Source organism: Numida meleagris, chromosome 6, assembly GCF_002078875.1.
Source record: "Numida meleagris isolate 19003 breed g44 Domestic line chromosome 6, NumMel1.0, whole genome shotgun sequence".
In the NCBI taxonomy this organism is placed as follows: domain Eukaryota; kingdom Metazoa; phylum Chordata; class Aves; order Galliformes; family Numididae; genus Numida; species Numida meleagris.
In genome coordinates this window covers 7,676,479-7,704,324 of record NC_034414.1, presented here as the reverse complement: position 1 = coordinate 7,704,324, position 27,846 = coordinate 7,676,479, and the positions used below count along the sequence as shown (strand labels likewise).

General features: G+C 43.2%; 1 protein-coding gene and 1 long non-coding RNA gene across 23 annotated transcripts in view; one reads left to right on the top strand and one right to left on the bottom strand.

The window, feature by feature from the left end:
* Positions 1–27,846, bottom strand: part of LOC110402020 — a 160,255-nt gene that overhangs the window by 47,734 nt on the left and 84,675 nt on the right. The window lies entirely within an intron of this gene.
* On the top strand, positions 11,043–13,984 carry RASSF10 (Ras association domain family member 10). Its single transcript, XM_021403667.1, has one exon. The coding sequence runs from the start codon at positions 11,123–11,125 to the stop codon at positions 12,422–12,424; it is 1,302 nt and encodes a 433-aa protein (XP_021259342.1). The 5' UTR covers positions 11,043–11,122; the 3' UTR covers positions 12,425–13,984.

The window sequence follows — 27,846 nt, the reverse complement described above, 5'->3', positions numbered from 1 at the left end:
AATAGTTGTAGGAGTCACTGTCTCTTCGCCTGTTGGTCCTCAGGTGCAGTGAGGGAAGCAGCAGGTGCCGGGCTTCAGGGCACAAAGCTGAATTGTGGTGCCCTGGTCTGGGGCTGCCAGCTCAACATCTCCCAGTTCAGACAAGTCCACCATTTGATGGCTGGCTTTCAAAGGCACAAGTGAACTCAGAGTCCACAGCCAATACCTTTTCAAAATTTCCCGGTCCATTTCTGCATCTTTATTCTCCCTTTGTAAAGCAGAATTGTAATTGCTGTCTTTCCACACCATAGATTTAGCTTTTCCTAGTTCTAACATCTCCATGTGCCTACACAACCAGCCTGATAGCACCTAATCCAAGTGTGACTCTTCTAGAACTCCATTTACTTGAAGGTCTTCAATACACTATTTGCAAACCACAGTTAGCTGTACGAATGAAGAAAACTATAAATACAACAGAAAGTTTGGGTAAATCACTCAACAAATTCTGCAGTTGAATATTATAATCCTTAGTTTAAAAATCTTCATACAAATACACTTGCATAAAAGCTAGTAACTTGCATTAATCTGTCATTAAAATCAGTGACAGCTGTGTAGACATTCCTATCACGCATTTCTATCAATCACTGAGTTATACCAGAGCTGCAGGTAGGCTCTGATTCTCAGGATTTAGTCTGTTGTATTTTAAGAACCTCGTCACCAAACATTCTGATGCAGGATTTCAGCTTCCCTTCAACTTTTAGCTAAGAGGCTTCATACCACTATCTGGGCTGCAATACGAGTAAGCATGAGGGAAAAATGAGACCTGAACTTCTTCAAGGCTATAAAGATTGGAGAACTGCGCCATCTCCAGATCCCCTCGAACTCTGTGACAGCAACAAATATCTTTCTGGAGCAAGCGTCACTCATTCAGAAGGAAATTCTCCAGGAATTTTTTCACTCCTGACACCGCTTCCATGCTAGTAGTGTTAGGGTTTCTAGTAAATTTGTAAGGCTTCCTTTCTTTCCTGTTCTCTTTTTCTCTCTCTCATTTTCTTCCTCCATTTTTTTAAGAATGGAAAAACCATGACCTTCAACCATTTTTGGTTCAGTTTTTCCTTTTTCAGTTGATTTGTTTGCTTTGTTATTTTTACATAGCACCTTTCAAAGTCCAGACCAAGAGCGGTTCAGTGGAGCTAGATCACGCTTACCAGAGCCAAGAAGGTTGTTAAGTCTGGAAACCCAAAGCATGGACTAGTTAAGCTACCTGATAAACCTGAGACTGTGTCTGCAATGAATACATTGAATACTGGCAAGTTCCTTCAGAACAACAGATCTCAGGGTGACCAGAGTGATAAAACTATGAGATGAATGGAGAAAAATCCCACAACTACATTCTCTAAGCCTGTCCTTCCTTCCTCAAGTTTATATGTTTTATATATATATATATTTATATTTATATATATGTTTATATTAGTAAAAACATCAGAAACAATGACTGACGCTGGTACATGTAGGGTAGAGATGAAGTGGAGGAGTAAATGACAGAAGCAACAGAATTATTTGTTTTCTGCATATAACACCCCTTCCAAATGAGCTTTACTTATCACCATATGAACTAATTGATACATAAGTCCCAAGACCTTACTAGATGTAGAGTATATATGCTCCATTACAACAGTTGGTAAATATGAAGTCATTAAATAATTATTACTTCAATCATTAAAGACCAATCAACAGAAAACATAGGAAACATGCCCTGGTGATGTATTTTTTTTTTTTCCCCACTGAACTGTCAACTTTTGACAACTGACCTTACAAGCACACAGTACAACTGCATGCAAGGCATCCAGAGTCATCGGCTGCCAGCAGAACCTACACCCACCCCAGAAGCCTCATGAGGCTCCTGGAGGATTGTTTATGAAGTAAAGGGTAGGACGGGAGGATCTTTTCAACAAGAGAATTGCAATGAAGCAGCCCATTGAAGCACAAGGAGCTGATGATGGATGGAGTATCATTCTTTCCTGAGTGACAAGTAAATGAGGCAGATACAATCTCACTTTTTATGTAGTTGTCAATTTGTAAGCTAACCTGAAAATTCTCTTGTGTGAAAAGCCCAGCATTATACAGAAGTGCAGGCATACCAATAATCAGTCCTTTCACTTGTTGCATGTAATACTTGCAAAAGTACGTGAGGATTTAGGCCTTCCAAAAAATCTGGTTGCTACTACAGAGAGGCAGGCTCTAGATACAGTCCCTATTTCTGCCAGGATCCTTCAGTGTATTTTACAATCCTGTGTCAATTCTTGTTCTTATCAATGTTGCTGTCACTTCCTTTAATACAAAATTCCAGAAGCTGCCAGATCCTAGTGACTTTCTTGACATTCACCTGAATTTTTCTTTTCTAAATTTTCCTCCCATTGCCTTTGCTGTTGCCTCTCCATTGTTATTACTATTTAATGTTCATGGCTTAGCTAGGGAACGTGCTATCACACTAAGTCAAAGAAAAAGATAAAGTAAAACATTTTTTATATGAATGTAACAAGTGCTAAACAATCCAGCTCTTTCCTACACGATTAGTTTTGAGGCCTGTGCTGGGCTGTCCTGAATGGAACAGTGTTTCCTTAGGTCCCACCATCTTACTAGCACTCTCAGGAAAGTCATGCTTCACAGAAGAACATTGCTTATCACCCTGCTGCATGCACCCTATTCCAGGGCTTTCCCACATTACTTTAGCCTAGGTTCCTTTCTCACATTGCATTATATGATGCTTCAATTTCTCCATTATCTGAACTAAAGTTGCATCTTATTTTATTGTCTTAGTTTCAGCTGAGATGGAATTGTTTTCTTCAGAATGTCTGGTACAATGCTATGTTTTGGTTTGGTATGTCATGGTGCTGAGCCATCTGCTGGGTTAAACCACAACAGTAATTTAGCAGTTTCTCAGCTGCCGATTTTATCGTTAACATAAGCCAAGGCCACACAGCATACCAAAATAAAAACCTTAATCCAACCCCCAGAGATGACAAACAATGCAGCAGGGAAAATAAGCAGCAAACAAGGTGCTACATAATGTAGTTCCATGAGAAAAATCTCCAAGAGCTCCATAAGTAAGGAAAAAAATTAACATTGTGACCAGCAATTATCAAACTACTACAACACCCTGTGCTAGCATGGTCCAGTCAGATTTGCTGTTACCCCAACCCTTCGAGCTTCTTGTTGGGTGCCAAAATGACATTAACCCCACATGTGACTGAGCACCACACAGTCGTTTGCTCCCTCCCTCCCTTCCCAGTAGGGTGGGGGAGAGAATAAAAAAAAACAAAAACACAACAAAACAGAACTTGTGGGTTGAGATAAAACTATTTACTAAGATAGAGGAAAAGAACAGGATAATAATTATGACAAATATATATATGTATATTACAAGTGCTGCACAAGGAATTGCTCACCACCCCGACTGATTCCCAGCTAGCCCCCTGAGCAGTGGAACAGAGAAACAGATGAACTCCCACCCCCTTCAAAACTCCTCCTGCGTGATGTCATATGGTATGGAATTTCCCTTTGGCCACTTTAAGTCAGCTATCCTCATTCTGTTCCCTCCCAGCTCCTTGGGCCCTTTGCTGCGAATAGCCTCAGCTCTGTGCAACACTGCTTAGCAGCAACCATAAACATTGGTACGTTATCAACACTATTTTTCTCCTAGAACCAAAACATAGCATCATACCAGACACTCCAAAGAAAACAATTCTGTCTCAGCTGAAACTAAGACAATATGGCACTTCAGTTTCTCCATTACCTGAACTAAAGTTGCACCTCATTTTATTTTCTGTCCGTGGAAGCCGTCCTGAACATATTTGCTCAAGCAGAAGAACAGCACCATTGAAATAATCTTGCTTTCTAAAGAGACCTCTGGACCTCATCCAGCTGCCACTATTAAGGTCAGAATAGGATCAGGGTCCATGCAAATATAAAGACAATATGAAGCTGGACACTGCCTACATATGTCTTTTTCATTACATTTCAGTGAAATGATTTGTAAAACCTCCTTGTTTGTTCATCTATAGATTTAATTTATTCACTCAAACTTCTCACAAAGGCATGGCTTGAGCTAGGCTAGTATTATTATAATCTACATAGAGTACAAAAGAAAAAGTATTTAAAAACAGATTAAGGAAACAAATGCATTGAGGTAAAAAAACCAGACGCTTGGAAGTAAGGCTTCGGAAATATTTTCTGCAAAGGGTTAGAGAGATCATAACTAAACAGGACGAGGTTGGAGAATGTGATAACATCACAGTCTTATAGTAAGATTTTCATTATATTTGAAAAATAAATCATACTTCTTACATATAGATTCATAGATGCACAGTTACACCCCTATCTGAATAGGGTCTATGCTATAAAAGCTGATATTAACCATTGACTCTACAAACAGAACAGGAAAAACAGACTACCTGTTAAGTACACCTTCAGGACAGACCTCAAAAATGAAATAATTTGTGCAAATTCTGGAAACACTGAAAGTTCTGTTCATTCCAACATGGAGCATCCCAGTGTCTGCATACTAATCTACCAAAACGTCCTACTGTGATAATACATCCTGACTTTATTATCATTCACTTCAGAGTGGTTTCTGATACTTCTAATCAGCCCCTTGCAATATATTTTGCTGGAGAAAAGGACATCACTTAATCTAAACTTAAAAGAGTTCCAGATACATTACACAGACAATGCCTATATTTGCACAAAAAAACCCTTTTGGTTCTTACAAATTTCCAAGTGAATGCGTTCGTAGGGTGGCAGAATGAGACTACGCACTTCACCGTCACAGACAGGAATGCACGTCACTAACTGTTCTCCAGCTCAAGTAATATATAATTAAATTCAAATCCTCAGAACCGCCTTACAGAAATGTCGTGCATACAGCATACCTGTGAGCACATGCGATTCACATATGCTTGCCAACATTCAATGCCAAGGTTGATGTGAGGCCTCTTTCTTCACGCATTGTGTGGAGGAACCATATTACTCACACTGCCAGCAGAGCAAGATGTTTGCTCCATGCCTAACCAATGTTACTGGTATCAACACTCTAGGGCAAACTCCTAGCAAGATCTGTCAGTTTTATCATTAATCCCACCAGAAAGCAGCTCCTCTGCCTGTCCTGCACAGAAAAAGAACACCAGACCTTTTCACTCACCATCACCCCATCAAGGCCAGAAAGTCAGGTCCCATTCATGCATATAAACCTGGCCTGCAAAAAGGGTCATCTTGTGCCTATACGGAAAATACTTCATCTGTGTTACTGAGGCCACTTATTCAGAAAGAAAAGAAGGTATATTCGAATGGATATTCACAAGTTAGTAGCAAAAAAATATTTATCAGCAATATTTTCACCCTGAAGTAGCTAAAAGCCTTCCTGATGAAGCTCAGTAAGATAATGAATGACCAAGTGCATCTATTTTGAGCTTAATGGCCAAAACTGAAAAAAACAATTACTGTGAAAGACTGAGACATTTTCTCAAGGAATGAGAGAATTGCCTAACATAAAAACAAAGTAGATGCATGCGCTAAATAATTAAAATTGTCCTATTTACACATTGAGGAATATCACTACACCTAATACTTGATTCATATGAAGGCTAAGTATTCAGTGAATACCATGAAGACTAAATATTCAAGCAACAATAACTTGTTGCTTCATAACCACAATACCTAAGTTATTGAAGTAGTACTAAGCTGTATTCAAACACATTTAACTTTTTTTAGAGAAGAAAAGGTGTAAGTGTTGTTTGAACCAGATCTTTCTCATATTTTCCCCCAAAACGCACTAGTGCAACTTCAATGAGCTACTTAGAATCAAAACTTCAGATATATCTATTGTGCACCTTGTATGGAAAAAAGTTTTCTGCTCTCTTCAATTATTCTTGTTCTTCATTTATGCTAAATAGCAGTCAGCAAGAAAAGAAAATCTTCAGCGTTTAAAGGGAGAGCGATTGCATTGCATCCTAAGAGTCACAGGCATGTAACAAAGAACTAAAAGCTAGCTGGTAAAGATTTGGTTCAAAGATTAGAAGCTGGAAATCGGTATTTTCTTGGTTCTGATCTTTGCTGTGCCCCTAACCTGCAGCGTGACACTGGTTGAGCCTTCAAGGCAGGGATGGTCTCTTCCCATGCATTTACATTACATCTAGCACATTGAGACTTCCAGGCTGTACTGTAATATAAATATACGTCATTCTAATTTTCTTTAATGGTAGCCTATACGCATACCTGCATTTTCAAAGCACTACAGAGGGATTTACCTGTGCAGCCCCCACTTATTTCACTGGAAGACAGTTCCTCCCAACATACCCTTTTGTAGTTTGGGTGTATGTGCATTAAAAAAAAAAAAAAAAAAAAAAGTTGGATAAACTTGTCAAAGCAGTATAACTTAGCATCAGCAGTGATTATTCAAACAGACCGCACCACAGTCTCCCCAAAGGGATCGCACAAGCATGTACTGTTAGTGATGTGAAGCAAAGAATTACTGCGTGTTGCATTTGTATACTGTGCTGGTTGCACACAGGGCATTAAGATGCAAGAAAGTACACACATGATGAAAGAAGCTGAAAGGAGAAGACCAAGAGTTCATAGAGCTTATAGCTTACAGAATCAGACTGGGAGTTCACTACTCTTAGTAAAAGTTATCTTTATCAAAAGCACCAGTTCCCTCAGCGGCTTCACCACAAAGGGAACCACAAGCTTTCTGTCACATCTAAAGTTGTTCGGCTGCATCTGCAACTTTGACAAGCTTCTCTTTTCAAAAGAAAGTCTAAGGCTACAAGCTGTTTTGACTAAAGTCTGAATATTCCTGCTAATAGAGGGAGTTGTTCAAACCCTTCATTCCATGCATGCTGATTTGTTTATTCACAATATGATTTGCTTATTCAGCTTCATACTTTCAGGAAAAATGAGGAACAAAAGAAGAAAGCATCTGTGAGAGAGTGGTCTGTAAGCTCAGGTAGTCCTTTCCACTACTCACACGGCTGTAAAGGTGAGCAAGCTTTCATAGATTTTACTAACAGGCAAATTACGCTCCTATTTGTTGAGACAGAAACATTAGGAAGCCACAAATATAAGTGACCAGCAGCCAAACCTCAAAAATAGGATTAACAGGAACACAGGTAGGGGAGCTGGGAAAGCAGTGCCGCTGCTCAGGATCACAACAAAGAGTAACTTCACCAGACAGTGATGGCTCAATAGATTACCAGTTGCAGCCTGCCTTTACTCATCACACTTAGGCTGTATTCTTTTGAACTGTAACCTCAGGAAAAACAAGTAAATTGTCCCAAAAGCGATCTAAAAAGTAAAAGCAACTTCTATGTGGAAAATGAAAAATACCCTAAATCCAAATCCTTACTCTTTTTTCCAACTAAATGCTTCCAAAATAAGTGAATTCTGTGTCTCAAACACAGTTTTCTAAGACTTCCTCCTCTTTCCTACTATATAAAATTTGGAAGCAGGAAATACATTTTTATCTATTTAGATTCCAACTATGCAAGCTAAGGTCTTCCATCATTTTATTTATTGAATATATCAGGGCTGCGATTTCATTCTGGCAACTCAGCTACCTCCCACCCCAACCACAAATGACAACAAAACAGACACCCCGCTGTCCAACCCGGGGGAATGCCGGTTTTATTGCAGAAGACTTGGGAATTTACTTGCATACCTCAAAGTAAAGGAAGGAAGGAAAAGAGCTTCATGTGAAATGCCAGACTACAGTTGATTTCTCACCTTTCTGACTTGTAATTTTGTAAAAACAAACCTGAGCTTCGTCTTTTCAGTACAGCCTGAAAAGTTAAGCTCACAAATCTCTGTCTGTGGGGTTAGGTCGCTGCTAAGAGTTCCATCCACTTCAGACTGCTGCAATAAAATAAATCAAAAGAACGCGTGCCACGCAGCGATGTTCTGGATAGCACTCTGTCGTGGAAATTTGTGCTTCAGATGCAGAGGCTGCTGAGAGCTGTGCATTGATACGGTAGAAAACAAATGGCCTCTGAATTACAGAAGATCATACTTATCACCTTTTAGATTTTAAATTTGTGATGTTTATTAGAGAAGACCTACATATTACATATCATTGCTCTGTAACGGGCTGAAGAGTGCGGAGACGAACAGCTACCCTTCCCCGCAGTTTGACTTTGTGATGACACCACCTCTGCACATCCCACTAGTGAGACCTGCAGGCGCCGTCAGCTGAAGGACGAGATGTGACTACGCCAGGAAAGAGATGCCGGAAGAAGCCTGTATGCCACTGCCTTCCATCACTCCATCAGAGATGCAGAATACATTGCTGAGCTTGCACTTTCATTTTATCACTGCCTGCAGTTGCGGAACTAATGCAGATCCTTCTGCATCCACCTTTCTCATTGAATAATTAAAGGGAGAGCAGGAGAGCGAGGAGGCAGAGCACTACTAGACAGTCAAGTTTGGTGACTGAAGTCACTAGAGTGAAGAAACACAACGTGCTTTATGACACTGCTGCTGCCTTGCTGTATGACTTTAGGCAGGGCACTGGACTCCTCTATACCAGAGCATTCTTATCTGTAAAAACGAGGTAACAATGGTACCCTTCTCTGTAGGATCAGAGATCCTGGGATGGAAGCAAAGGGCTACCTCTGCTCCATCACCTTTCAGGATTCAGCCCAAACCTCCGGATAGGCGCTTAAATGCTTAGGGTACTTATGTGTTTAAGCTCTCAAACTTTTGAATCTTTGGTGGCATTTTCCTGAGTCTGCAGACAGACAAAATTCCTGAGGGTTAAACTTAAGATCTAACAATGAAAATTTCCAGTGCCAACCTTCTAACCATGGACCATATGAATACACATCTGATAGGCTTATCCTACTAAAGTCAAGTGTTTGCCTCCTTAATCTCACTGCCTCCAACCAAATTGCCAACACCTTCATTCTATCTCTGGCAGTACTGCCCTGGGGGCTTTGCCAGGGAGGCAGAGCCAGTTTTCTGCACACAGAGCTGTGGTCAGGGGAAGATGGAATGATCACCTTCCAATTTCATGGTACAAAGACAGGCTTGGATGCCAGAGAGATACAGGCAGTCAGACAAGTTGGAGCAGCTTGACCGGTGGGGAGCAGAAGATGCGTCTTCACATCACACCCTGCCCATCCTGTATCGTCCTTTACCAGAACAAAGTAGGTACAGACGTTCCCATAGGAAATACATGTAAAATGAGAGAGATCAAAATGAAACGGGAAAGGCAAGGAATCTCCAGTAAAGAAGTCAGATGGTTTCTCACTGCCTAGTCAACCCTTTCTCTCATAGCATCTACCACTGCAGCAGACAACAAGGAATGCCAGCCGGATGAGAGCAGCAAAGCTTTCCTTTTCCTATTCTCGTGCAGTTTTTTCACCTTGAGCCTTTCAGAGGTAAAGCTTAGGCATACGGTTCCATTTTTTGCCCCTTTCTTGCTAAACTCCCTCCCATTGTGGGGTAGTGGGAGCTCTTGGCTTTGTCCTAAAGTCAGTACGATCCCCTCTGCCAAGCAGGAGTCAATAATGCTTTTAGGCACGACCGACATGCAGGGCAATAAGGCTGCTCACCTCAGGAACACCTTCCATCAGCAAACATTTCCCTCTGTACAAAGAAAGCACACAGATCCAGCACCTGGGTCACATTGGGAAAGCTTAACAGTGAGCCCTTGAAATCAACAGCAGTGAACTTCACCGTGGCACATGGATTTGTACCCTTACTGGAGGGCGACTGGCGACAGGAAGCAAAACAGCCTGGCGCTGACATCTCCATCTCCCATGCCCTTATTGCAACATGCAGTGACCAGGGAATTCTTTAACCCGGAACAATACAGGAAAGGGACCTCAGCAGGCAACACATGATCCGCATGACCTTCAGCTCCAGGCACGCCAGAATCTGGTGGCCCCTCAACCCCCTTTCTCACTGGGCAGGAGCCCACACCGCAGAACCCATCACCATATCAAGCCGCCTTACACAGCTGGAGCACAGCACAAGCTCTTCCCTGGAACCAATCTTCTGGGCAAACAGGAGTGAAGTTGGCACAGCAGCTTGAGCCCATGCACAGGAGGAGGAAGGCAGCGGCTGGGCTGCCAGTTCACTGTTGCAAACTGCAGTGTTTCAGCTGTAAGGCAGGCTGCTGTAATCCGCCCCATCCCGCTGGCTCGGGAATGGGCCGCGTCCGCACAAGAATCCTCTCCACACAACACTGATTTTATTGGCTCTGAAATCCCCCACCAGATAAAGATCACCCTCCACGTTCTAGAGAGTTTTCTCCCTTTGTCCATACACCGCTTTCTGAATGCACAGAAAAGCACAGCTCCACGAGTTCCTGCGATGCATCGCCACATGAAATAGTGCCACAACCCCGTGTTTTATGAGCACTTTGTACATCTCCTCATTTTAATCCACACTCAGAGACAGATCCTGTTTCCATCAAAGCGCGCAGCAAGCTCCCATTAAAATCTGGCTCGGCTAGTATTTTAATAACACTTAGACATTCCCGTCCTTTGCATATTTCATCTGCGAAGCGCTTTGCAAACATGAATTTCCTAATTACAGGCGGATGATTTACTAAAACTGGAAATTCCTCACTAGTTCTGGCTTTCGCTTTGAAGCTCCGGGACTCGCGCCTGTCCCTCGGCAGTTTGGAAGATCTCTCGACGCCGCTCGTTTGCAACAGAGGCAGAGCCGAGCGCAAGAAGAAAAGGCGACGGCGCCCTACCTTTCCCTCTCCGCGACGGCGGAGCCGTGCGCGAGTGCCGGGGCGGCGCAGCCCGCCGGGGCGTGAGCCGTGGGGCCGCCCACGTGGTGACAGAGGAAAACCCGGCGGCGGCGGCGCGGCACCCCGGCGCAGCGCGGGCAGCGGGCGGGATCCGCACCGCGCCGGGCTCCGCACGGGGCCGCCCCACTCGACGAAGCGGAGCGGATCGGAGCGCGGCGCGGGGCAGGAAGGGGTGGAGCGGCCGGCGGAGCGCACGGGCGGGGAGGCAGGCGGGCGGCATCCCGGCCATGCTGCGGCCGGGCGCGGCGCCTCCGCCCAACGCTCGCGCGGAGCGGCCGCCCGGCCAGCCCTGAGCCGGCGGTCCCGGCCGCCCGCCCGCCGCCCCCGATGGAGCCCGAGGAGCGGAAGATCTCGGTGTGGATCTGCCAGGAGGAGAAGCTGATCTCGGGGCTGTCCCGGCGCACCACCTGCTCGGACGTGGTGCGGGTGCTGCTGGAGGACAGCCACCACAGGCGGCAGCGGCCGGCGCCGCCCGAGCCCGGCGGCGGGATGCTGTCGGGGCCGCCGCACTCCTACTGCATCGTGGAGAAGTGGCGCGGGTTCGAGCGCATCCTGCCCAACAAGACGAAGATCCTGCGGCTGTGGGTGGCGTGGGGCGACGAGCAGGAGAACGTGCGCTTCGTGCTGGTGCGCAGCGAGGCTTCGCTGCCCAACGCCGGTCCGCGCAGCGCGGAGGCGCGGGTGGTGCTGAGCAGGGAGCGGCCCGGCCACGGCCTGGGGGCGGCCCGCGCCAGCCTGGCGCTCACGCAGGAGCGGCAGCGGCGGGTGGTGCGAAAAGCCTTCCGCAAGCTGGCCAAGATCAACAAGAAGCGGCAGCAGCCCCTGGCCCGGGAGGCCTCGTCGGCCGAGAGGATGGAGACGCTGGTGCACCTGGTGCTCTCGCAGGACCACACCATCCGGCAGCAGATCCAGCGGCTGCGAGAGCTGGACCGCGAGATCGACCGCTACGAGGCCAAGATCCACCTGGACCGCATGAAGCGGCACGGCGTCAACTACGTGCAGGACACCTACCTGGTGGGCGTCGGCGGCGAGGAGCCGTGCCGGGAGGCCCAGCCCGGCACCGGCCGCCCCGAGGACGACTACGCCAGGAAGTGCGAGGAGGTGCTGCAACTGCAGGAGCAGCGGGCGCGGCAGGAGGAGCTGCTGGAGCACCTGGCCGCCGAGATCCAGGAGGAGCTCAACGAGCGCTGGATGAAGCGGCGGCGGGACGAGCTGGAGCTGGCGGCGGGGCCCGGCCTGGCCGAGGCGGACTGCCACACCACCGAGCTGAGCGGCGGCGGCGAGGGCGAGCTGCAGCTGGAGCACGAGCGGGTCAAGACGCAGCTGAGCACCAGCCTCTACATCGGCCTCAAGCTCAGCACGGACCTAGAGGCCGTCAAAAGCGACCTGGACTGCACGCAGCGGGCTTGGGAGGCCCGGGAGCGGGAGCTGCAGCGGCTGCTGGAGACGCTGGGCACCCTGGACGTGGCAGAGGCGGCGGCGGAGCCGCGCGGGGCGGCGGGGGGCGGTTGGTCGGACCCGGCGCTGCGCAAGGACCGCGCCGACAACGACGACGACTCGGACACGGGGCTGAGCTCCATGCACAGCCAGGACTCGGACTCGGTGCCCGTCTGCGAGTCCCTCGTCTAGCGCCCGCGGCGCTGCGCTCGCTGCCCGCAGCGGCCGGCATACGGCCGCGGGAGAGGTGGGGGGCCGACGGCGCGGCTCCGGGGCGCGGACCCGGCGGAACCAGTCCCCCGCAGGCGGCGAGCGGGCGCGCTCAGTGCCGTTCCCGGCCGAGGAGGAGAAACCCGCGGGGCGCTAACGTTTCGCTCACGTCTAGGTTTGCCCGTTCCTTAAATCCTGCCGCCTGCTTCGCTCTAAAGGTTTTCGTGCCGGGCCTTCTACTCCCGTGGCTCCCGACGCCACGCACCGTAGCGCAGACTTCAGCAGGCACGCTGTCCACGAGCGAAGAACAGGGCCACGCCGCGGGGCAGCCCGCAGAGCTCGGGCTGGCGAGTGCCAGCCCCCCCGCTCCGCTGCGGACAAAAAGGCCCTGGCACGAAAGCTGCTGATCACTTAGAACTAGGGAGGAAAAGAGGTGTCCACGCTACCGAAGCTGACGCTGGGCTCTCCTAACGCCTAGGGTTGGGGAGCGTGCTGCAGATCCTTTTGGCAATGTAAAGGGGTGATCAATCACTGCTTCAGAAAGAGCAAGCTAAAGCAAAATACAGATCAATACGCTGTATTAACCAGCTCTGCTTAGTGCTTTTCCTTATGCGTAGATAGGAGTGCTTTGTTTTAAGACATACTAAGAGATCTATTAGTATCAATGTTCATTTGACACTGATTGAAAATAATCAGCAGAGCCCTATGTACACAGCCTTCAACCACATTTTTGCGCTAGGCTAGCTGCAGCCTGGCAGAGCTTGGCTGTACTTAAACAACGTACAGAATCAGCTTGAGCGACCGTTTTTAATAACACAGTTTGTATCAGGCTGAGAGATTACAATGATAAAAGCATGACTCAAGCCCTAGCTGCACTACAGCTTAATCTTTTCAGTTATTCCAATAAAAAAAAATAAATGTAGCATCAGCTGTAACATGCATTTCACTGAACTGCCAAATCTTTCTCCGCAGCTTAACTCTTAACAAAAATGTATGAACTGCTCTTACAGTAAGAGACGCCAGGATTTTTCTATTTTAGAATAATTACAGAGACGGTTTAAGCAGTGAGAGACCAGAGAATGTTTAGTCAGACCTGACCGACAGCGTGAACTTCTTACAACTTCTGAGATAGTTATTTAAGGCTATTTATGAAAGTTTTCATTTAATGATAAGAAAGCATAAGAAGGGATAGATCAACAGACCTGTTCTTTACTCTTATAAAAACCTCACAGCTTCCTCACCCCAAGTCCAGGTCCTGTTCCCGTGTGGTGTTCTCACAGGGAGGATTCTGCTGGACAGCAGAACACACCGCAATTGGGCAGTGTGGAAATGCTCAGAAATACCGCTGGGGGATCTGGTGATGCTGTAAGATTCCCCATATGGCATAAGTCTGAATAAATGATATTCCACTGAATGGGTCTCAGTTATAACAAACTGTAGCTTACTTGGAACATTGATTATATAATTCTCATGTTTTAGTCGATCTTGGAAAATATTTAAAAACTTATTTTTAGACTGAATAAAATTCTTAATAAGACTGAATGAGTGTTCCCAGTTTACTGTGATTAAAAAAATATCAGGTCTAGGATTTTGTTTACTGTTGTCTCTAGGTGTCATTTCTCCTTCCGTGAAGTAAGAAGAAAGATGAACCAAGTCAGACTGCTCCAGGATGCCTCATGACAGCGTCATGCACTCACTGGTACCCATAGGGCTCCTCAAGGAGGAAGCAGAGTATGCATTCCTTGTGTCTGGTCACTGCTCATGTAGTGTAGTAGCACCGGGAAGTGCTGGCATTTGTGCTTTAGATATTTTACCTTGCTCTGCAATTAGAAATATATGGGAGTAGAGCTGAAGAATAAGTCAGGGGTTGGGGAATTGTGGTGCCACACCGCATTATTTTAACCAGTGCAGGTGTAATGCGTGGGTGATGCAAGCATCTGTTGATGGCTTCTGCATCGACTGATGTAAGCAATAAACTTGAAATTGCTTTACGCAAGTTCTCCCATTAGCCACACCAAGCAATAAAAAGAAGCATATTAGAGAAATAAGCTGCAACAGGCTGTCATTGTGCTATTGATACACGTGCCAGGTATTTTGTAAAGTGCAAGGCAAAGGGACCCAAGGAAATCCAAAACTGCAGAGCCAAGTCTGCCTACATATGCTCAGCTACCAAAAGCCTTAACCGTGACAGAAACATGCTAGTTCCAGCACCCTGAGGGACATGCTGGCAAGACACCTTGCAGTGTCTGCTCTGGCTCTCAGCACCCCAGAGAGCAGTGGTTTGTGGCACAGCCAATCTGCTGGTGCCTGTCCCATGAGGGCAGGGCTGACAGCATTGCAGCAGGCACTGCTGCCTGTACATTTGGGTAGGGGCTGCAGGGGCTTCCTACAGTCATTTACAGGCATGTGCTCCTATACTGTGCACTGAAATTGAGTGTATTTCCTTGATACTTAAACAGAGTTACAAATGCAAGTGCAACGGCATCAAATTTTGTTCCTGCACACAGACTGAATTCAAACATCTTCATAAATTCCTCTCTCTCAAACAACTATTAAAACATCAGCATAGAAAAGGAAGTCTCTGTTTGCATTGGATCAGGTAATTCTCCCTTCCCATCCTCTCTGGACTCGTTTATCTTCACTAGATAATAGAGACAAGCCACAGGATGCTTGGCTTTGACAGGGAATTTGGCTAGGGTTTAGTCTGGCACACAGCCAGGGGTTAGGAAAGATTATTCCGTATCACAGGTAGAAGGACATATATATTTTTTTTTATTATCTCTTTTCCATTTATGAGAGAAAGGAAGTGAGAGCAGCAGAGAAAAAATAAACTTGATCAACACCATGACAGAAATCTCCTCTCTCGCACTGTTGAGAGAGAGATGAAAGCCCAGAGCAATGCCTGGTTTGTACTTCTTGTTCCACTCTCCAGACCTCCATCTTCTGGAGAGTCAAGTCCAGCCTAAGCTTTCTCTCATCTTAAGACCAGACAGGACGATAAATATAACTATAAATGGAATAACAGTGAAAAAAAAGAGACTAAGATCATCATGAACTATTTAGTGTAAGTCAGCCCTGCATTGCACTGTTCAATATCCTATCTGCTTCCCCAAGCAAGAGGCAGGGAACAGAGGGCACCCAGCCTTTCTCAGACAATCCTACAGAAATCAAAGGGAGTTCTGTTTGAGAGACATAATCAGACCAGAATCAGGTATTAAGTTTCAGGCGTCCTTTAAGCAAGTATAATCAAGCACTGCTACCCAAGTCCTGTTTGCTGCCCTTAGCCACATTTTTCTGGCCCTACATGCCATTTTCTTTTGTGACTATACAAGAGTTTGTGGGACCAGATGGTGAACAAAATAAAAAAAAAATGATTGGCTCTAACTCAGGTGAGATCTCTGATGGGGCTCAACGTACAAATCACACAAACACTCATGCCAATGACACAGTATGGTGATAAAAATCGCAAAGTCGAAGGCACCTGGTAAGGTGGAACTCACTCTTTCAGCAACATGCACCATCTTACATTAGCTTGTATGCTGACTAAAGCTTCGATCTGATTGCACATAGCCCTGTACTCAATCTAAAGAGTAGATTTCAAGTCGAAGATGAAGGCTGGAGTCAAAGCTTCACCGACATCAATCACATTCACCTATATTAAATCTGAAATGAGCTAAGTTAACCCACCTTCTAGTCTTGACATTGTTTCAGAAATCCACTATCAAGCAATATTATCAGAATGAAGACTCCACGTCAAGTTCAATGTATTTCTAGTCCTTAGCACACATGAGAGGTTTGCCAGTTTGAATAACCACTTTGTGGGGATATCATTTGATGCCTTAAATAGGTGTGCGTGTATGGGGATACGTTTACTGTAATGAACACCACTGAAATGCAAAATGAATGACCTATTAATTATCAGCATTCATTCTGAAGTAGTACAGAGCCAAATTAGAGTTTGCTCGACTTACAGTGACAGATCCTTTTCCAAAGAATCTGCAAACTTAGTTTCAAAATACGAAAGGGGGCAAGAAATTAAGTAGATGCGAGAGGAGAAAAACAAATAAGCAGTGGATAATAAAGCTTGATTATGTGAAAAATATCTTCCAGGTTTACTTGAAAAATTAGAGAGACATACACACTCATCTCTCCCTTTCCCTCCTCATCTTCACCCTCAGTAAATTCTATGCTAGTTTGCCATGAGCTGCGACCAGAGTTCAACACATGAAAAGAGTAGCACAACCCATGAAATGAAGTAACAGGTCTGGTGAGCTATGCTGCTTACTGAGTTGAAATATAAGCCACTGCGGATTGTTGGGAGCAGTTGTCCTTTGAAGTCACTTGATATTATTGCTCCTGAGCCGGCATACAAAGTTTAAAGAAATGAGCACAGCAAAGTGGAGGGAGTCTGCACAGATGTTACTGCTTTTATACAAACTCACATTGCTAAATGAGCTTGGAAGCTTAACAAAAAGGGAAATTTTAATGAACTCAAAGTAAAATTGGGCTGCGTACACAAATCAGCATAGTATCTTCAAGCAAAATTGTCAAATAATATTTTCTTTAAAATGCTACTTGCTTAATTGAATACATCACTTGTGTAAAAGGATCAGAGCAGAGCCTTTAATGCAAAGTGGATTCTCACACACCTTCACATGCTGACAAACACTACAGGTCATCGGCTGCCGATTTCTCAGTGTACAGTGCTAACTCTACCAGGGCATTTCAACATAGCCTTAAAATCTAACTTCTCCAGGCTTTTTACACATTGCCTACACATCTGTTTGTTTACACTTTAAGTTTTGTTCTCTGGAAAGTTTCGTTAAAACTCCCTTCTCTGTTTCGAAAGTGGTCCAGGAACCTACTGATGCTGCCCCAAAAATAGATTCCATTCCAATAGTATTATTCCTCCTTCCTGCCAACTTAGTCCTCCTCTGCTCATCAGTATCTGCTCTGAACTTCATGAGCAGTCTCCTTGCAATTGGTGGGACTCCACAGATTAGTATTAGGATCCTACTTGCTAAGAAATATGAAGTTTCTTTTTATACCTTGGCAAAAACTCATTATTTAGTATAGTATATGCACTCTCAGCAGTATTTTTATAGTTCTTTATGTAATGATAGTTCATAAAGTTTAAGGACATACTCTCACCAGTTGTCTCATTGTACTGCTGGTCGCTGCCTTTTTTTTTTTTTAATTAAGAAAAAGCATCTCCAAGCTACTGTCCAAGTTCTCTCCTCCTCCTAATATGAGAGGCAAGCAGTTCTCACATGAGGAGGGGGCATGTCTCCTCAGACCCTGTTTCTGGGGGAACACTACTGGAGAGCTGATGTAAGAAGACAGTTACAGTTCCCAGCTCTTAGAAAAACTTGACTAGTTTTTCCAAGATTAACTCTCTCGGAGCACAAGCATTTAGTGAAGGTGTATACAATAGCATGGTACTACATCAGCTGGCAGAAGGAAGCCTCATCTACTTGCGGCCTCTTAGGGACTGTTATAATGACAAAGTTGAAAAAATTTCACTTTCGTGTCTCAGTTTCCATAATGCTGAATCAAGTGTGTGCTCTTCCTTGTTCTAAATGTTTTTAAATAATCTTTCCCATTTAACAGCTCACTGAACCCACTACAGTGTGACCTCAGAATACAACTCCGCTAAGTCAGTCTTTGGATTTTATAGAATTTTCTGAAGAAAAAAAAAAAAAAACAGAACAAAAAAAATTACCTGTGACTCATAGAAGGTGCTTTTACGTATCTGTAACATACTATCATCGGCTTACTAGCACCACACTTAACTTGTCTCAATTACCTGGTTATTTAGTCTATTATCTCTAAAAGAAATACTTTTCATCAGTGAAATTATACTCATAAGCAGGTCTTTGAAAAATGTGTTAAAAGCCTTTAGGAAAAATATTTAATCCCTGCTTCAATTTAATGTAATCCCCTTTTTTTAATCTCTTACAGTGTACTTTTTGCATGTAATCAGGCTATTAGTTTACGCATTTAATAATCAGAGCAGACTAATAAGTTGCTGTGTTTTTTTCCTGCCTCACACTGAAGCTCTACTTGATAGATGTATCTTAAGAACAGACAAAAAGGGGCTTTGGAAATTGGGAGATATGAATCATCTTTTGAAAACATTGGTGCTTGTTCCAGTGCATAACAGAATAACTTGATCATCCAATCAGTTTGAATTCATTTCCACACACTTACTGACCTCAGGGTGGGATTTTTAAAAACAATATCTCCTGCTTTCTATCTGTCAGGAATAGACTTGGGTAAGAAGATGGCAGACAGGCTCAGAGGGATTTACAAACCAGTGAGGGCAGTAAACAACAACTGTCTTGTTCCTTTCACCTCTGATATTGAGTGAAAGACCTTCCTGCCTCTGCACTGCTTAAATTTTTAGAGATGGAAGGGGGCAAGACAGCAGAAAATGAAATGATGCCACAGGAGAACGGAACTGAGCCTGAGAAACAGGACAGAAAGAAACTGAAAGGAATGAACAAGTAAAGGACAAAAATCAGCAAGAAGTCTGGACAATGGGAACGTAGCAGGCAGCAGGAATTAACTCCTGCATTGTAGCAAAGGGATAAAACTCAAGAGTTTGGGATATACAACATATACCTGTGCTTCAAACTGTCTCACCACAGCCATCTAACAAACAACAGCCTCAGAAATACTGAGATTGATGCCATAGTATCTTCATGGCCTATTGACATTGTAGCCAGGCAAACAGGGAAACCTTGTGAATTTCCTGAGGTTCTCTCAACAGCTATCAAACCCACCAAGTGTAGAATTTGCACTAGGATTAGTGGACAGAGTACTTGAGGAGGAAATATCGCTCATGTTAATTTTTTCTTTCACTTGTAACTCATACTAATTAGATCTGGAGGAAAGAGCATTTCCCTAGATGATGTGTTTATATCATCATGGTTTCTCCCCAGCGCACTCTTTTCCTAGAACACTCTTTTCCTAGATGCTCTTTTATCATCTGGATGCTTCTGTCATGTTGCTTTAAGTGCTTACTTACATGTTTTTCCAAAAACAGTGACACAAAGTAAACAGAGTATTGAACTAAATTTAATATATATGTTTAACGAAAAAGCAGATTAAGATTTATTACTCCAGCTTAAACAAACCAGCTTGCAAAGCATACGCAATGGCATTTCTACATTTGTTTTGCAAACTAGTTTGTGTAAAATAAGCCAACTGACCCAGATTTAAATTTCAGTTGTTTAAAGTCTTTTGTCATGTGTCACTAAAGTGATTCACATGGAGTTCACTTACTCTAGTTAATGAACACAATTACCATGTTTTGACAATATTAATTGGACCTATACATACACTCTTTTCTGCATTTCACCTTCATAACCACTTCTATAATTAACAACTCCTATGGCTGTAGTACGCCTAAAGGAATAGTTTACCTTTACAGAGCATATATTTCAATTCTCTCACTGCCCTCTCCTTCCCATTGTTTCCCCACAAGTTTTCCAACCTTTTTCTTTTCCTCCAGTCATTAGCAATTGAGTTCCATCTTTTCAAATACTAAGGGTGAAAGATACCTGCCAGTTCAGAAGTCATCTGCCACATGCTTTCATCTCAAGTATGCTAAGTCACTGTCACTCCAGCCAAGCTTCCTTCACGTGAGTTTTTGGGATTTCTTTTATTTGTAAAACTCAAGAAGAGAGATTTTTGTTCTAGTTCAAAGGCAAACAGACAAACAGCTTATGCGAACTCTGTTGTTGGGCCCAAGATATTGTCATCTCTTTATGAGAGGAGACAAGTTTGAGACCCTGAAGATGTACACAGTTAACCCAGTGATTAATTTGTGCACTGTTTTCATCTGGAGCTAAACAACATCATTCTTATTGGCATTTATACAGCAATAGGATCCTGCAAGATAGAATTGAATTATATAATCTGCTTTTAAAATGCACAGGACAAGACAGTCCCTGCTTTGAAGAGATCATGGAACAGAATGGAACAGACAGCATAGGATCTGCATTGACTTGACTTAAGTGCACAGCAAATAAAGACAGAGCAGAAGTCTACTCTCCTGATTCCCAGCCTGTTTTCCTCTCTGCTAGACCCACGCTTCCAGCCTGTATTGTGGTACAGATGAAAAACAAGGTATAAATACATCTCCACCCCTTACTGCCACAGGTGATGTATAGCAGCTAGCATGTGGAGACTTACTCAAGCTACTGAAGAAATTCAGAAGGTCAAAGAGCACTAGGAAAGCATTGTACTAGACAACTATGTTTCACAACCATGTTTCATAACAGTCTCAAGCCTACAATTTTGCATGTTGAGAATTTATGGTTTGAGGAAAATTTTTGATTTGTTTGAACATCAATAGCATAAATAGCTGCTATTTCTACAAATGTGTTTCATTCTCCATCTCCTTGATATCTTCTTTCTGCAACAAGGAGAGCCACGCATACTGGAAAGATCTATCCTTGAATGAATTTCCCATCCATTCAACATTGTTGGCAATACGTACTCACCAAACCTATAAGTTTCTGATCTCCTTTAATAAAAAACGGTGCTCATGTTTAACTTCGGGCCTCAGCTCTAGAGCCTGCCTTTCTCTGTGTACTCTTCTCTATTTATTACACATTGCTACATACCTGAGTGAAGTCAGAGAAGGACTTAGGGATTCTGGAGGATGGAAAGCTTGATGCAAACCAATAGAGTGAGCTTGCAGACTAAAAGGCCAACAGTATCCTGGGCTGCCTCAAAAGAGAGGTGGCCAGTAGGGCGAGAGAGGTGATTGTCGTCCTCTGCTCTGCCCTTCTAAAGCCCCAGCTGGAGTACCCTATCTATGCCTGGGGCCTCCAGCACAAGAAAGACACAGAGCTGTCGGAATGGGCCCAGAGGAGGCCATGAAGATAATTAGAGGGCTAGAGCATCTCCGCTATGAAGAATGGCTTAGGGAGCTGAGCTTGTTTAGCCTGGGGAAGAGAAGGCTCCATGGAGACCTCATCGTGGCCCTCCAGTACTTAAAGGGAGCTTATAAACAGGATGGAGACCGACTTTTTACACAGTCTGATAAGTAATAGGACAATGGAGAAGGATTTTAAGCTAAAGGAGAGAAAAATTAGATTAGATATTAGGAGGAGATTTTTTTACTCTGAAAGTGGTGAGGCACTGACACTTGTTGCCCAGAGAAGCTGTGGATGCCCCATCTCTGTAGGTGCTCAAAACCAGGTTGGATGGGGCCCTGGACAGCCTGATCTAGTGGGTGGCAACCCTGACTACAGCAGGGGAATTAGAACTGGAATGACCTTAAAACTATCCATTCTGTGATTCTGAGTCCTCTGAGTTTTTGACTATGAAGATCCAAACTTTGCTGTTATTTCTAGTGAGATCTACACATTTTCAGTAGCCTGACAGAAACACAAACAGAATTTTTTTCCAACATTTGAGATACCTGTAAGAATATCAGAACATTGGGATATTACCATTGTTCATCAAAACAGCCAAATCAGGGCACTGTACCTCATAATGAACAGTGAATTCATTTTCACACACGGGAAACATTTCTAAGAGACAACAGAGCTGGTTGGGAAAGTTCAGATAAGTCTGTTGTACTTCAATTTACCAATTCTGCTAAAGCAAAACACTTCACAAAGAGCTGCTCTGGCAGAGTGATTCATGCAGTGAGCAGGTAGCACTCAGAAGCCTGCTTGACTTCTTCCCTGATGAGCTCTTCAGCTATTGCTGTTCTGTCTGGGTTGTGGCTCCCAACATGAAAGCTTCTCCCTTTCCATCACCCCTGTGTAGCAATTTCCACTGCAGAGGAGTATCAGAACCAGTATTAATAGCTATGGGACCTTATTATTTTCTTCACACTATTGCTAGTCTAGATATTTATACTGAGCTCATTCCTGAGGTTCTCAGCCTTACTTAAAAACAGCAACAACAAATTGGTATTTTTAAGTTACTGAAGGACACTGCCATGGAAATCTGTGTTGTCACAACATTGCTTTGTTACACAAATATTTAGTCCTAAGGTTATGTGTCTTACACTAAAAAGCAAAAAGAACAACTCCAAACCTTTCATCCTGTATCTTTTGATCTGTCTAGACAAAAGTCATAGTTATTATGTAACACAAATGAGCATTATGGATAGTTCTGTTGCCTAGGTATCCACAGTGATTAGTACTCTTACGTTCCAAACAGTCTGGTCCCTTACGAAAAGCTTGTATGTGGGAAAGTAGTCACGATACATAACATGTAGTTAACCTGAAATTTTTTTCATTTTCATTCAAATAGCTAATAAACAAAAAGGCATCTAAGACGAGAATGGAAATACCAAACTCAATTCCTTATTTATACCTTTTGTTTTAAAGTTGACAAGTACTCAAGTAAATAAACTGCTTGTATGTTAAAGTATACTTAAAACTGAAAAAAGAGGCTTCAAAAAATACGTCCGTTCCCAACAAATTATTCTCATTAATGCAGTGTTTGCAGAAATTCAGAACTCATGCCCATATACTACTCAATTCAAAACAAGATGATCAGGGTTGATTTTTGTTCTTGATCTCGTATTTAAAGTTTGAATATTATTTAGACATCAGTAGATGAAAAAGTATGTCAGTGAAGGACAAGCACAAATTCAAATTACTGTGGAGAAAAATTAAGTTAATTTCAGTGTGGAATGTTTGTAAGCAGCATGTAATCAGTCCTCAGTTTAAATGACTCTTAATTAAATAATCTATTATTATGCTCACTGGAAAATCGAGCCTTAACATGTGCAAGTGCAAAAGCTAAGTATTCCAACTGCATTCAGCATTCAAAAATTAAGAACATTTAGTATGCTAACATGGACCAAAACTGGTTTGCCTCTGTTTTTGTTTTAAAAAAAATCCTTTTAGGTTTGAAATGCAGCTGAACAATCTATTGCAAGATTCACTATGAGTAATAAGGGTTAATATTCCAGCCCAAGGTAGAAATGTTACAATTTCCATAACATCTGTGAGTGTCATACATTCAGAACTGTAGTCTATCCACAAACAAATTTAAGCATACAATAAGATATTTTCCAGTGGTGTTTGAGAAGTCTGTTGCTCATCTGTTACTTGGGCACGCCCATGCCCAATTTTCTTTTCAGCAAATAGCATTATCCTTTGTACCCCCCACTCTGAAAGCAATTACTCATTGCAAAAAAAATAATGAAACAGTAGTCCCCAAGCGACTGCGTTCAAACATCTTTATTGATGCTAAGCAAACACCACGCCATTTTGAGTATCATGCCTAAGCTTGGCCCCATTTCTGAAAAAGGATTAGCAAAAGCCAACCTGTCTGGCAGGACCGACAGCCATTGACTTCAAATCAAATGTCTCCTCCACCCTGAGTATGCTCGCAGGGCCTTCCTTTGCAAGATTTGCTGAGGGGAGAGAGGGTGTGGGTAAGGCATCAAACCCACCTCTCCATTTGGGAACCCAAATCCCACTTTCAGAAGACGTACAGGTTTAAGTATAGTCAGTCTCCAGTGAGACCTGTCTTCCAAACAGTCGCTGCTTTTGAAAATCACATGCCAAAACAGCAAGAAATGACTTAGACTTTTTGAAAATTGTAGCCCTGCTATATAATTCAAAAACTATGCCTTTGATACTTAAAGTTGTATGTCAGTAATGAGAGAATCGTATTGTTCTAGACCAGGAGAAAACTTTTGCATCATGAGTTTCTGCAGTTTCATACAACAAAACCTGTTTGGAATTGCCATTGGTGGCTTTCTTACAATTCTAAAGCATTATGTGCACTTCTTATTAATGTATGGAGTGAGCACAAACAGAAATATTCACAATCTTTCCCAAGCCTGGGTTTTCAGCATCATAGTAACGTACGGCTAGAAAGTGAATTAAGACAGCACTGACCCACCAAAGTGGTATTTTTAATGCTCGCATTTGTAACACTGCAGTATTCTACTTGCTGAGCATAGAAATCTCAGTGCCAGATCTGATCAGCTCCACAGAGTAACTGAGAATCAAAGATTTACTGTGAAAGCCTAGGTTTCCACAAATCCAACTACTTGACTTAAGTGATGCTCAGCTCATGTTAAATATGCAGAAAGGAAAAAAAAAGAACACAATGTCCTGGCTTCTGACCCCTTTCTAAGAACTCCCACACCCAATTTACTTTCACAGAAGGAAATCCAAGTCAAGAGCTGCCACTATGAAAGGCATGAGCTTAGTTCTAATACTCCATCAGGATGCTGAGAATGAGAAAAATGGAACAGAAAAAACAACACTGCATCTGAAAGCCCAAATACAGGTTCAGTGCATAAGAGCTCTGAAAACCTATCGTTGTCTTTCATCAGGAAAAAACACAGCACTGCAATCTTTCACTCAGGACTGCAAGAGTTTTGCTAACTGTGACAGCACCATGGACTCTTCCAGCACTGGTACCAGAATTGCTGCAGCAATGCAAGCACATCTGTTCATCTGGAACAGGTGAAACTGCCCACAGACCCCAGGGTTCCGGAGGTTCATACTGAGATTCATACTTTAGATGCTAAGTGAGTGAATAATGATCAGACAATTATTATTTTCTGCTACAAACCTACTCAGCCCAGAAACTAGAACCCAGGAACTCCATCAACTTCAAGGGATTTCGTATTCAAGCCAGCAAGAAAATCCTCAGCCACGCAGTGAGCAAACTTGAAAGGTAACCTGACTGTATAACCACGCACATAATACGTCCTTCTTTCCTCTATCATCATACTTGTTCCGACTTTCTTACGCTACATTTAAGGGAGAAGAGAGAGAGACACACAAATTCCTAAGTAGCATTACACTGACAGTTTCAAGATGGGCACGGAACAAAATGACATGAAAACGAGTGTTTAGAGAAAGCCTCAATATTAGTCTCATATTCATAAATTGATGGATAGGAAAGAAAGCCATTTACAGGCTTTCAGGGCAGGACATTGATATAAGCTTCCAATCTTTTCAGTTATCACAGTTGGCTGGACTTCTAGCCAAAACTGATTTCTAGAAACAAAAATCCCTCTTAGCCCAGTCAGTGTTGCACAGAAAAAAAAAAAAGAAAAAGCAACCAAAATTTTGTCTGTAAGGTAAAAGAGGAAAGATCATAATGCTGCATATTGCTATATAAAAGTCTAGTCAAATTTACATACACAGAAAATTCATACATCGTAATGAACTGCAAACATTTATAGCCTGAAAACAAGCATTCAGAGACTGTCCAGACTAGCCTTACTGAACAGCAAACAATCAACTCAAGGCGAAACCGTACCGCAGATATGCCCAGATCCAGACTGTTTCATTCCCTCTGGCTGAGAGAAGAACAGAGGTTGAGCAGAGAAATAACCTTTCTTTTCTGGGGAGGAAGCTGAAGACTTATTACTCTGAAGAAAGCGGTGAGGGAAGAAATAGGTTTGAGTAGCAACAAGACCCGTGGCAAAGCAGAAGTAGCCAGTAGCTGTGGCATCTATTGCTCTTCCTATGGAACTGCGAGACTGCAGTCAAGGAAAGGAACACAGAGAAGAAACACTACAGGATGGGATCTGCAGCAGTGTTCATGTTCTTCAAAATATTCCGTCCTTACAAGGCAACTCATCAGCTAATTGCTCCAGTACTTGAAAACAGTCCTGGCTTTTCTAATGCAAGAGCTTCTGCTAGCCCAACGCAGCTTGCCCAAGAACTCTGCCTCCTCCTCTCCCAGCATAGAGCAGTTGAATAGGCCAACCATTTCATCATGAGCATCTTAGCATGACAGTTATTCTTTTCCTCATCTTATTTCAGTAGGGAAGACAAAATGAAGCACAGAATAGCCACACAGACTTACGTTCTGCTTCTGCATATGGCTTTCTGCACAGCCAAAAGGATGCAACTGAACTGCTCATTCTATTGCTCTATAACATCAAGCATTCATAACAAATCCATAGGAGCATACCTTTTTTTAATGAGCATTCACTACCTAGTCCAGTAGAACTATAAATACTAGAGGTTGAAGAACAGATTTCCTGAATCTTCTGGCAGAGAAAGCAAGATGAAGAGTTGGGTAAGTATTACCAGAATATTTCTCTAAAGTTTGCTTCGCTTCTCAATTGAGAGCAAATGTTTCCATTGTATCAAATATTAAATTTCCTGAAGCAGTTTATATTTTACTTCAGACCATGTTTGAAATCCACAGGATTTTAACAGAATAAGATGGCTAAGTTTTAAATTTCCAGTGAAAGTGCCTTTAAAGGCAGAAATTAAACACTGAAATCAAAAATAGCATATAAAAGTCATCCATTAAAGAAAATTAATTTCTGAAGACATCTCCCAGGAGAAGATTTTCTCTCCAGCTAACATGTTTCTAAGTCATTCCAGGTCATTTAAGCAATACTTATATTTTCCATCAGCAGATGGTGTGACTTACAGTTCTAGATATAAGTTTAACACATCATTCTTTTTCTTACAAACACAATGTCTTGGCAAGGGCTCTTACTAGGTCAACAAAATCTATATATATCTCCAACTGTACTGCAGGCAATTTAGTTGTGTTTTTAGCAGTCGTGAGAATTACTATAAGATAGAATCTATACTTAATAACTCAATCCACTCATCCAGTGCCCATGCTGGCAGTGATAATGTCTGCTGCTTTCACATGGCTGCATCTTCTCTACACAACCTCATTCACCTGTATTCTCAGTCTACACCGATTGTACTGTTTCCCTCTTTGCCCCCTGCCTTTCGAGGTCCTAGCATGAGGCAGCGGCCCCCTCCAAGCACCTCCTGCTCAAAGCACAATGGGTGCTGGCAAGCCCGTGTGCCTAGCAGTACGGGAAAGGAGGCCAGTGGGCAGCTCTAGCAATGGGCAGGCACTAAGAGCAGGGGGGGGGGCTCCCTTCAGTGGAACACCAGCACTCTCACAGAATTCAAGGCCTCCGAAGCAGCATGGTGCAACACAGCAAACACCATAAGCAACAAATTGGACTAATATTTGTTCTTCTGAATAGGGACTCTCCCTAGAATATTTCACATTTATGAAAGTATGTTAATTATTCATCCAGATGCCTTCTAGTTCCGCTCTCTTGCTGTTCAACTCAGAACTGCAGGGCTGAGAGATTTACCAGGCACTTAACTCATCTAGAGTCCCGAAGTAGTGCCATCTGCAACTTAGTTTCAACTTAGTTCCTACAAGGGCTGAGAAAAAATCCACAGGAAACCACAAAAAATGATATATTAAGTCTTGGTGAGCGCTTCTCACATATACTACCTTGAGAAAACCAAAGCTTAGGAATCCTATTGAATCTTCCAATGATTCCAGATGTTCAGATGATGATATTAGCCAAAATAAGTGGGTTGTTTTTTTAGTCTAATACTGAAAAATAACAATGCTTTCTTTCCTATGATAAATAATGGTAGATTACTGTGATACATGAT

Bases quoted from the DNA above. Each gene is read 5' to 3' on its own strand.
- RASSF10 (XM_021403667.1), top strand. From the start codon at position 11,123: ATGGAGCCCGAGGAGCGGAAGATCTCGGTGTGGATCTGCCAGGAGGAG.